General features: G+C 41.7%; 1 protein-coding gene across 13 annotated transcripts in view; it reads right to left on the reverse strand.

The window, feature by feature from the left end:
* Positions 1-12,231, reverse strand: part of LOC112250123 (protein 4.1-like) — a 92,924-nt gene that overhangs the window by 26,336 nt on the left and 54,357 nt on the right. For all 13 annotated transcript variants that reach the window (XM_042321642.1, XM_042321643.1, XM_042321649.1 and 10 more), the window contains 2 exons: positions 9,937-10,041; positions 6,670-6,712 (listed from right to left, as the gene is read on the reverse strand). In XM_042321642.1, the coding sequence (XP_042177576.1) occupies positions 6,670-6,712; positions 9,937-10,041 (148 nt within the window). The remainder of the gene's footprint in view (positions 1-6,669; positions 6,713-9,936; positions 10,042-12,231) is intronic.

Raw genomic sequence — 12,231 nt, forward strand, 5'->3', positions numbered from 1 at the left:
AGTGGAAGTTTTAGCAAGCCTGGAAAGACATGGGCCAGCCTGAGGAGTCGTTTTGATTTGGTCGTGCACAGACACTAATCTAAAATGGCAGAGTAGAAACAAGGCCTTTAAAATTACACTCCTTTTCCATTTTGAGTATTCATCATTAGACACGCTGAGGGGACTTTATCAGTAAAACAGACTACATTTGGATTCAACCAGCTAGCAGAAAACATTTCAGAACCACACACTCAACTCCCACAAAGGGGTTTATAAAATCAACGTCAAATCTTCAACACTAAATCATGATATGGATTCACTTTTATATAAGCAAATCTACTTTCTAGTAGTAGCCTACTTTTTATATAGACTACTAGTGTTGGGGTCAAATGGGGGCCAAATGGGCTTAAGAGCCCTTGTTATACTTCCTGTTGTCAGCGATAAGAGAGCCACCATGTGAGATGAGACAGGATTAGCAGTGCTAATACACATTACCTACTCAACTCTGTGTGTGTGCCCAGTCACAGACCACTGGCTTTATGTGGCAATGCCTAGAGCCTCGTCAGCATTAGGGTAGGGCTGGTTGTCACCTAGCAACCGCTAACTAAGAGAGAAAGCGAGAGAAGGGGTGGGTCGGGGGGGTAGCGCTATCCTGATTACACCGGGGAGAGAAGAGATGGATGATGATCAGTCTCTCACCCTCTGGGTGGGAGACATGATGTTATGCAATGGCTCAATTTACAACAAATATCCACCGTGTCCTGACATAACAGACTTAAATGGTCTTCCCACTCTCTTTCCCTGAAATGTATGTTCCAAAACATGAGGAATTCAGGCTTTTTCATCCAGAAAAGGGATAGTGTAATAAGAGGTTTTCTGTGTCTGCTCATCAGTGGAGAGTGAGAGTCTAGCTACAGGCGAGTGAGTTTAACTGGTCTGGACAGTATGCTTGAACAGAGTAATCATATAGGGATTCCATGCGGGCCATTTGTTTTGCTGCAGAACTGAATGGCTGTGCTTTTCATTCTTCCCAGAACCCTAGGCCTCATGAGAAGGAACATAAAGAATTAGGGCCAGGCAAGGAAGGAATTCCATTGACTGTGCGGAGAAAATGACATCAAGGGATTAATTCATTTCTCTTTTCAAGTCTGCACAACATCGAGAATTCAAGGAAAATCATAAAAATCAATGCTCTTTTCCCCCACTTTTTAAATCTACAAAACACAAGAAGGAAAACCATGCCAAATTCACACATGCTTAGTGCGGGCATGGAATACAGGATATGTTATTAAAGAGGAATTCCAAAAATTACCCCACAAACTAAACTGCCACTGTTCCTCTCCTGTTACAACTATGGTCATATTGTAGCCATTGTCCTTTGGCCAGACCGAGCGGAGAGATCAGTGACCGTTTGAGGAAGCAAGGAGCAGTTAGGTGAGGATCTGTCCAAGAACATAGTGATTTCTTGGTGTGTGTGTGAGCGGTAGAGAAACTGTGCAGGACAGTATCTTCAACAGTCCAATTAGGTGTAGTATTTCAGGTGGGAATGGACAAAAATCGATAGCAAAAAAATGGTGTCAACTAGCACAGAAACGGCTTTGGAAATCAGGGTAATTTTCTAAGTGAGCATTCATGAGCAGACTCTTACACAGTACGCGTTTTTATAAAGATGACCTTCAAAAAGTCAGCTGTGCTGGTGTGACATGGGCACAAGGGATTTCAGTCTCCCCCTCATCTCTGGGCCTGTTTTTTGATTTTCAATTATCCTTGAAACGTTCCAGTCTGAGTCACAGGCTGAAGATAAATGGGTCTGAGCTGAGGCCTCAATTCATGTGATAGGCTAGCCTCCATTCCCTAGTACCACACACACTATAGAGTGCTATTACAGGGCACACAGGCACAGCAGCTTGCATGAAATGGAATTGGGAGGGGAGTGCCATATCATAGAATCATATCCACAAGCAGCAATACCCCCAGGGGTACGCGCAATGCTGTTCAGGGTCACGCCAAATAAAAATGTGAATCACATTTAAAAAAAATATATAGACTACTGTTCAAAAGTTTGGGGGTCACTTAGAAATGTCCTTGTTTTTGAAATATATCTTTTTTTGTCCATTAAAATATCAAATTGATCAGAAATAGTGTAGACATTGTTCATGTTGTAAATGGCTATTGTAGCTGGAAATGGCAGATTTATGGAATATCTACATAGGCGTACAGAGGCCCATTATCAGCAACCATCACTCCTGTGTTCCAATGGCACGTTGTGTTAGCTAATCCAAGTTTATCATTTTAAAAGGGTAATTGATAATTAGAAAACCCTTTTGAAATTATGTTAGCACATCTGAATACTGTTGCCCTGATTAAAGAAGCAATAAAACTGGCCTTCTTTAGACTAGTTGAGTATCTGGAGCATCAGCATTTGTGGGTTCATTTAGGCTCAAAATGGCCAGAAACAAATAACATTCTACTTAAACTCGTCAATCTATTCTTGTTCTGAGATAAGGCTATTCCATGCAAGAAACTGAAGATCTCGTACGATGCTGTGTACTACTCCCTTCACAGAACAGCACAAACCGGCCCTAAACAGAATAGAAAGAGTGGGAGTCCCCGGTACACAACAGAGCAAGAGGACAAGTACATTAGTGTGTCTAGTTTAAAAACAGATGACTCACAAGTCCTCAACTGGCAGCTTCATTAAATAATACCCGCAAAACACTAGTCTCAACGTCAACAGTGAAAAGGCGACTCCGGGATGCTGGCCTTCAAGGATGCTGGTTATCAAAGGGCAAAGTATTGAGAAGTCTTTTTTGAATTGAGAGACGAGCTTAAAGTTCTCTTTACTGACCATAATTTTCACTTGTTTGACCACTTGCATGATGACGAGTTTCTCACATGACTGGCCCACCCGGGTGATGTTTTTTCTCCCCTGAATGACCTGAATCTAGGATTACAGGGACTCTCCCCAACTATATTCAATGTGCAGGACAAAATTGAGGCTAAGAAGTTGGAGCTATTTTCTGTCTGCATTAACAAGGACAACACACAGGTCTTCCATCATTATGATTTTTTGTGTACAAATGAACTCAAGCTTACGGACAATGTCAAATGTGATATAAAACGGACAACACAAACAACTGGATTCGTTATCCCTTTCATGCCCTGGCTCCAGTCCACTTACCGATATCTGAACAAGAGAGCCTCATCAAAATTGCAACAAGCGGTTCTGTGAAAATGTAATTTAATCAGAATCCACCGCCATATTTCTGGATAGGGCTGCGACCATTGTTTCTTGCCTTGGTAAATCACGCTGTTAAGACACTGATGACCTTTGCAACCACATACCTATGAGAGTGGATTCTTGGCCCTCACTAGCATGAAAACTAAATACAGGCACAGACTGTGTGGAAAATGGTTAAAAGACAGACTCTCTCCAATTCAACCCAACATTGCAGAGTTATGTGCATCCTTTCAAGCACACCCTTCCCATTAACCTGTGTTGTGTTATTCACAAGGTTTTATATGTAAGATGGCTAAATAAATGATTATTTGTATTTGTGTCCTGGTCCTATAAGAGCTCTGTCACTTCCCACGAGCCGGGTTGTGACAAACTCACCCTCATTCTTATGTTTAATAAATGTATTGTATAGTGTGTGTGTGTGTGGCAGGCTTACAATGATGGCAAAAAACAATTGAGAGTGCGCAGACCCTGGTGCTAGAGGGGTACACAGCTGGAGGTTGAATGTTTGAAGGGGTACGGGACAATAAAAAGTTTGGGAACCACTGCTCTAGAGGTTAAGAGCCTTGGATCAGTAACCGAAAGGTTGCTAGTTCGTATCCAAAGCCGAGTAGTTGGGAAAATAATCTTTCGTTCTGCCCTTGAGGAATTCACTTAACCCTAATTTCTCCTGTAAATCGCTCTGGATAAGAGCATTTTTAGTAATTGACTAAAGCCTAAATAAAAACACTTTTTTTTATGCACATGTACATTCTAGAATTAGAATACACGGTAGAGTATGAGAGAAAACAAATGTCATCAAGCATTTCAAATTAAAAGTATTTTTTTCTTGCGTCTACACAAAGCAATACTGGTAAAGTGAGAGGATAAATTGCCAGAAACTAGACTGTTTGCATTATGTCTGGAATTGTGATGTGTATAGTAAAAAAAAAAAAAGTCTACATTTAGTGTTTATAATGTAATGACCTGGCTAGATCATGAATGACAAAAGTCCAGACAGAGGATTGAGTTTACGAATTTGTTTATTAACAACTCGAAACAGGCTACTGTTTGGCCGTAGCCCACGCAAAAGAAATCAAGTATCCCAGTATAAAACAACACTGACCATCTCTTGTTAAGATGGTTAACGTAAGAGAGAACAATGGCTAAGCATGGTCTTACACTTGCAGTGTTCCACCAACCACAAGGATGCTCGGCACCGGAACATTCCAGACATTCCACTGGTTGGCAGATAGTAGGTTGACTAGCATGTCAAACCCTGCAAACACTGGGTACTGGTAAGTACAACACAACAAACAAACAGCATAACACACAGCTGTCTGTGCAGGTCGCTACAAAAAGTTTAGCTGCCATTGCCAATAATACATTTTTGCAAACAATAACTATGCCCACCGCTGTTGATTTCAAGCACATAGCCTACAGGCACATAGCCTATGCAGGCCACGGCTGGGAACCTCGAGGAACTTCGTTCAAGAGAGAATATTGTTAAGCAGAAAGATTGAGACTAGCTTAACTTCATTCAAAAATGTAGGAAGAGGATAGCTAGCTTTTGCAAGCTAACGTTATCTGCTGTCACTTCAACAAGAAGCAACTGAACACATTGACCGTAAAATCCACCCCTCCAAAGAAAGCATGGCTCCGTGGCTTATCCGAGACGCCACCCGATCTGTGATCGGATCCACGGCCGAAGTATGGCATTTCAGTAGAGCCAGCCCTCGGCAGGCCGTATAGAAAACTCTATAGAGCATAGAGGTAGCAAGCTTGCTAGCTATTTAATTTACCCAGTTCACTTCTATGCCAGGGATAATGCTCACGGCTGTTTGAGATGCTTTAGCGCCACAATGGACAGCATCCACTTTGAGAAACAACTTCTTGTTAAAGTCATCCTTCCATTGTTGATAGCCCTGGAAGTTGTCAGGGATGAAGGGATTGACGAGTAGACACCCAATTTACCCATCTCATTTTCAAATTGATCCTACATTTAATAAGTTTTTAATTCACCATGTGACACTGACCCCAGGGCATTGTGGGATTGTTTTTACAAAGCTAGAGATGACTTGGAGAAAACCTCAAACCCAATGTTTAGAACAACAATATTATTACAATTGTTTTAAAGAGTTTGTAAATTGGGAAGGTTTTCTTGGGGTTCTCCAAGTTACTATTATATGCGTTTCTGGCATTGAGAAATAGGCGCTACACCGCCTTTAAAGAAAATGGAGTGTCCCAATAACCTACCATATCCCTGGATCCCACGGGCAGTCAGTGACCAGAAACCCCTAGTGATCTCAGTTACAGACTTGGTAGTGAACTCTGCCTGCCTACAGACCGGAATCAATCAAGTCAGTATAACAGTGGTCTCACATGTCAGAAAGTGCTCCAGATCCGTTGACTATCTCAAAGAGCAAACTGTGGCTGACAGACAGGTATAGGGCATCTGTTCCTAACTCATTGACGCAAGGTGTTAAAACAGTTCAAACTAGACAGAGATAGTTGAGAAAACAGGCATAGCTTTGGCTGCTGGACAGCCAGGTAAAATGGGGATTTCTTTGCTGACGGTCATGTGCTCTTAAATGTTCTTGCATCGTCACTGACAGCCGCTGTCACAGTCGGTGTGGCAGAAAACTCAAACACAGAACGACCAAAAGGCACTAATAAGCATGGCTGTGCCTGGCTTAGTGCAGTGACTGGGTCCTGGGTGACCTGCAGATGTGGGTTTGGATAACAACATTAAAATCACTACCAGGCAGCACAATGGGTCTTTATTGAACCAGGCAGGGGTACAACACTTGAAGCAGCCTTGACTGTTGCATCTTTCAGAGGGAGGATCCCATTCCCTTTCTCTCCCCTGAAGGAGGGACCAGACCAGCCCAGCGACTCTGAACATGATGCAAACGGATACATCAAGTTAAGGAGAGAGAAAGAGGCCAGTTTTGGGCAGCTGTAGACTAACACATCCCAGGCCCTGGACAGGAAAGAACCTCTACTCGGAGCTGCCGTTCCCATGGCTAGAGTGAATTCCCTCTGTGTGTTTATAAACGCCTGGTCGTTGTTACTGGCAGTGCTCTGGAAGTATCAGACTGGGGATGGGTGAGCAGCCTCCCCCACCCAACACACATCATCCCAAACACATCCCCCCCAGCCCCATCCAGAATTACTGCAATCCAGTTACCAGATGTGAAAAGAGCATGTCACTCCAGGAGACGATAAATAACGTATCTGATCAAGATCCAGTAAATGTTAACAGTAACATTAGTTATTAGTTCTACTGGAATAGACTTGGGGGATAGAGTGATCGGGGTGCTTTGTTAGGAGAAATTATAGTATATAGTGTGGAAGTCTTTCTTGAGGTTGGCATGTACAGTAAAGCCAATTGGTGTGAACTCCGGCGGCCATGTTACTTAATGAGACACTTCATACAGAAAGTTTCAAAAGGTTAAAAAGCCACAACTTACTGCAGATCTGACGTTTGATCTCCTTTGTAGGGTCCAGCCAGCACTATAGAAGAGAAACAAAGGAGATATTAGCTTTGGTATTAACAAGTACGCAGAAATTGTAACACAGTATCAAACTTCTACCAATTAATCACAGACTTCAAATTTTCCCTGTTGAGTAACCATGGTGATTGGCAACATGTTAGAATAATGAGATGGGATTTTGATTGTAAAGGCATTCATATTGCAATTAACGACTTGGCCAGACTATACCACCTAAACATAGAACACTGTGCCGTTTCTAATCCAAATACACTAGGACCTCCTTTTATTTCCCTTCTCAGGTACTTTAGAAGATCAGGTATGTCAAGAAAAGTAGAATCAAACAAGACAGAAGGTAGCATTTTGCACAAAGCTACTGTAAAGAGAATAACTCAATTTACTGACAACAAAACTGGCCATGGTGGTCATTACTGGTCTGATCCCTGAACTTCAGCACACCACTTTCATATAAACAAACACACATGATGAAAACACTTCCACTAAACTACACAGCCTAGCCTCTTCCCTCATCTCCACACCCCACCCCCGTGGCTAGCCTACAGTTTCCAGTTCAAAGTGGAACAAAAGTCAGCATTTAGCCCCACTGCAAATATGCTAATCTCTCCCAAAAGTCTCCCTCACGGACTGATCTGGAGCCTGCAGAGACAGTGGAGCATGTTGACTGTCTCATTAACTCCTCTAGGGTAGGGTCAGCATTGGGAATTTTGGATGAAGTGTGCCCAAATTAAACTGCCTGCTACTCTGCCATAAAAGCTAGAATATGCATATAAGATTTGGATAGAAAACACTGAAGTTTCTAAAACTGTTTGAATGATGAATGATGGGCGGCAGGGTAGCCTAGTGGTTAGAGTGTTGGACTAGTAACCGGAAGGTTGCAAGTTCAAATCCCCGAGCTGACAAGGTACAAATCTGTCGTTCTGCCCCTGAACAGGCTGTTAACCCAGTGTTCCTAGGCCGTCATTGAAAATAAGAATTTGTTCTTAACTAACTTGCCTAGTTATTAATTAAAGGTAAAAATAAATAAATGTCTGTGTATAACAGAACTCATATGGCAGGCAAAAACCTGAGAAAAATCCAACTAGGAAGTGGGAAATCTGAGGTTTGTAGTTTTGACTCGTCCTATAGAATACACAGTGTCTATGGGGTCATATGTTGCACTTCCTAAGGCTTCCACTAGATGTCAACAGTCTTTAGAACCTTGTTTGATGCTTCTACTGTGATGTGGGAGCAAATGAGAGGGGAATGAGTCAGAGGTCTGCCAGCAGCCACAAGCTCAGTCTCACGCGTTCACGTGAGAGCGACCTGCATTCCATTGAAGACAAAGGAATTCTCCGGTTGGAACATTATTGAAGATTTATGTTAAAAACATCCTAAAGATTGATTCTATACATCGTTTGACATGTTTCTACGGACTGTAACGGAACTTTTGGACTTTGTCTGCTCGTGCGTCATGAAGTTGGATTACTGGGCTGAACGTGCTAACAACAAGGAGGATTTTAGACATAAATGGACATTATCGAACAAAACAAACTGTTGTGGAACTGGGATTCCGGGGAGTGCATTCTGATGAAGATCAAAGGCAAGTGAACATTTATAATGCTATTTCTGACTTCTGTTGACTCAAACATGGCAGATTTCAATTTGGCTTGATTTGTCGTCTGAGCGCTGTACTCATGGTTTGTTTTTTAAAAATCCGACACAGCGGTTGCATTAAGGAGAAGTATATCTTTAATTCTGTAAATAACACTTGTATCGTTTATCAATGTTTATTATGAGTATTTCTGTAAATTGATGTGGCTCTCTGCAAAATCACCGGATGTTTTGGAACTACTGAATCTAACGCGCCAATGTAAACTCCGATTTTGTTTTATATAAATATGAACTTTACCGAACCAAACATACATGTATTATGTAACATGAAGTCCTAAGAGTGTCATCTGATGACGAGCAAAGGTTAGTGATTAATTTTATCTATATTTCCACTTTTTGTGACTCCTCTCTTTGGCTGCAAAAATGGCTGTGTTTTTCTGTGATTTGGCTCTGACTTTAAAATCATTCAGGCTTGCTTTTGTCGTAAAGCCTTTTTGAAATCGGACACTGGCTGGATTTACAACAAGTGTATCTTTAAAATGGTGTAAAATACATGTATGTTTGAGGAATTTTAATTATGGGATTTCTGTTTTGAATTTGGTGCCCTGCAGTTTCACTGGCTGTTGACCGGTGGGACGCTACCGTACCACGTACCCTAGAGAGGTTAAGCTCCAATTACAGTGTGCAGGGGAGAGTTCAACATCCAGGCCCAAAGCCATAAGATGTGAGAAGGATACAGTCTGTGAACAAGGCCTGGGTTCAATTACCACTTGAAATCATTTCAAATACTTTAGGTGTGCCTGATTGATTGGCTGTTGCAATGGAACCAATATAAGTCCCAAAAGTGCAATTAAAATAGTATTTGAACCAGTGTTGGGATCAATTCCATTTCAATTCAGGAAGTACACTGAAATTACAATTTTGGCCTATCCTCAATGCTTTTCAATTACAAACATTTTGAATTGGAATTTGGTTTACTTTCTGAATTAAAAATTAAAATTGACCCCAACCCTGATTTGAACCCAGGTCTTCTGTGAACCAGGCCTGCTTGACAGCGGGCAAGAGCAGAGTCAGTTTGGACTGAAGTTTGTGAGAGGAGCCTCGTTTGTTTCCAACCAGTGATATTACAGCACTCTCCAATAAACAGTGTCGACACAGATATGGAAAATAACAAATGTTATTCCCTGGAAGCATATCTGGGTTCTCAGGAGGTTTACTGCACACTTCAGACATCCTGTGCGGATGGGGTAGACTTAAAGTACTTCCCTGTGTTTTATCATCCATCACAGGCCTTTGTTAAAACGATCAATTATATGGTCTATCAGGCCGCTGAAGGTTTAGAATGTCTAAAGAGCGCATATTGATCTTGAGGAATATTATGTGGTATCAGTTACAAGTCAAGCCATTAGTCATTGTTGCTATTGTTGCAGAGAAACAATGTAAAACGTTTAGGACATAATTGCAAAAACATCTGTGCCATTAGGTGAGAAGGATATATGATACATTTTATGAAGTAGCTATGCCTGAAGTAGTACTGGTACTTCAGAAACAAAACATACAAAAAAATGGATTGGAAAGCTTTATGTACAAGAGGAGTTTGTATTTTGTAACGTGTTTGCTGTTCTGGAACTTTACCGTCTGGTCAGCGTTGTCTTTGTAACTCAACCCAAAGTAGTCCTTTTCCAGTAGGTTCAGGGCTTCACACACTTTGAAAAACAGGTACTGGCCTTTGGCCCGTTTCTACAGAGAGGGAAGAACAAAGAGAAGAGAATGAAAAACATTACATTAATCATCAATTAGAAAGAACAGTTGACATTTAGAAATAACGACCTACAACCGCAGCGAGGCAGATTATTTTGAGAACAAGACACTAGATAAATATTTCTACCACCCATCATTCCTCATGCATTTAATTTAACGGAAAACACCCTTACAGAACTTGGATGACAAAACCTTAAAATTACACAATCTTTCACAGTTCGTTACGACAGGGTTAATTTACGTCGAGTTTAATATATGTGGCTATATATGAATGCAACAGCTGTAATGGTTGTGTGTGGAAAGTGTCAGAAACTCTAGAGAATGCCCTCCCACGGGGCATCTCTTGGGTGTGAGGTGATATTTGCCCTGCAGACAGGCAAACGTGCAGTTTGGGACAGCTTGGCAGCTCTCTTCAGCTGGTCCTGTATTCATCTGCACAGCACAACTAGACAGTATGGGCATTACAAAAAAATACCCACAGAAGCCCATGAACTGCATGATCACTGCATATTGGTCCTTTGACACTCGTGGAATGAGGGAGCAATTTGAGATTAATTGCAGTGTGGACAAAGGGGACAAACTCTACCACACACTACCTCCCCGGGGTAACACATTGCCTCAGGCGGAAGGAACAATAACCATAAAAAGTTCAAAGGACAATGACGCTGCATTCTAGACAGAGGGGGATGGGGGGGGGATAAAGAATGCTGTGCATTTGTGTTTCTCCTCCTTGGGACATTTAAGATATGCTGGTATCAGCCACTTCAGAGAAAGACACTTGAGGCCTCTTAAATTTCCCCTCTCTCTGACAACAGACACTGTTACATTAGATAGTATGTTGAGTGTGTGTGCAGACTTCTGCTGGGAGGCAGCAACATGCTGGTAGCCAGAGGAGTACAGCCCCGAGAGACAATTTGGCACCAGTAGATTCTGAGTTGTATGTCTAAGGTTTTGCCTTTGGTTTCAAATAAACCTCTTTACACATAACCTTGCATCTTCTGCCATGGCACGTCCCTCTGAGCTACATATTGATCAATCAGAACAGGAACTCAGTTGATTTTTTTATTTACATTGTAAATAAGATTTAGTTCTTAATTAACTTGCCTGGATAGATAAGTTCGATAAAATAAACAAGGTTGATGGGGAAGACAAATGTTCAGGGCCAGCTCTTTCTACTACTAAAGCACGTTAGCGCTGACTGGTCAACAGTCATTAAGTATTGTTGGCACAGAACACAATTGATTTTACACATGTTTACTATTGATCATGCAGAAGCCATTGCCTTGGAGTGCATTAGTCAGCACTTGAATAAACACACACACAAAAAAAAAAAAAGATTTCAGATGCTTCAAATTGAATCTTGGGTTACAGTGCAAATGCAATGGAACTGTCTGTGCCCTGGGCTGATAATTGTGCCTGACAGAGAGAGACTGCAGCACAAGCAGACTAGTCCTGATATGAATTACTGTCTCCTGCTCAGTGTCATGTAATTCCCAATAAAATATGTTTGATGGCAACATCTCATTGGAACGAGAAAAATCAACCCAATCTCATTGGTGGGTGTAACAGTACAGAGCCACAGACAAAAGGCTTCATAAAACTTCAGGTCATATATATATATATATATTCAACAACTGTATATTCCATCCAAATAGGCGAACACCGTCTCTTACAGCCTTAAGAAAAAAATGTTTTAAATCACAGAGCTATTTACACTATGTTCAACTGGAGGGGAGGTAAACACACATGACCCTAATCCCCATGGTGTTTGTGCGAGAGATGCTCCTTCCTGAGGGCTGTCGTAACCAGGACAATGCTCCATGGAAACAAACTTGTGCGTGAGAGGCAGATCATCCACTATGGGTCTCTATGGACTGAAGCCATCCGTCAAAAAGGTGTAGCTAGGCCTATGCTATGCTAGCGAACTACTAGCTTGCCTCATTAGGTTTCTTCCATTGGCCAGCGCGCTACAGTGCAACTCAATTAGCTCAGTCATTAACATGCTAACAGAGGGCACTTCAGCCACGGAAGGAGCATAGAGCATTAGTATTACCTCATTTGCAATCACAAGTCAAGCGAGTTTGCGTATGTTTTACGTCCGTATTTGTGTGTACATTCCCTATACATGCGCGCCAAGCTTACAAAGGGTGTATACAAAGCACCAGAAAT

This window comes from Oncorhynchus tshawytscha, linkage group LG05 (genome assembly GCF_018296145.1).
Source record: "Oncorhynchus tshawytscha isolate Ot180627B linkage group LG05, Otsh_v2.0, whole genome shotgun sequence".
NCBI classification, from domain to species: domain Eukaryota; kingdom Metazoa; phylum Chordata; class Actinopteri; order Salmoniformes; family Salmonidae; genus Oncorhynchus; species Oncorhynchus tshawytscha.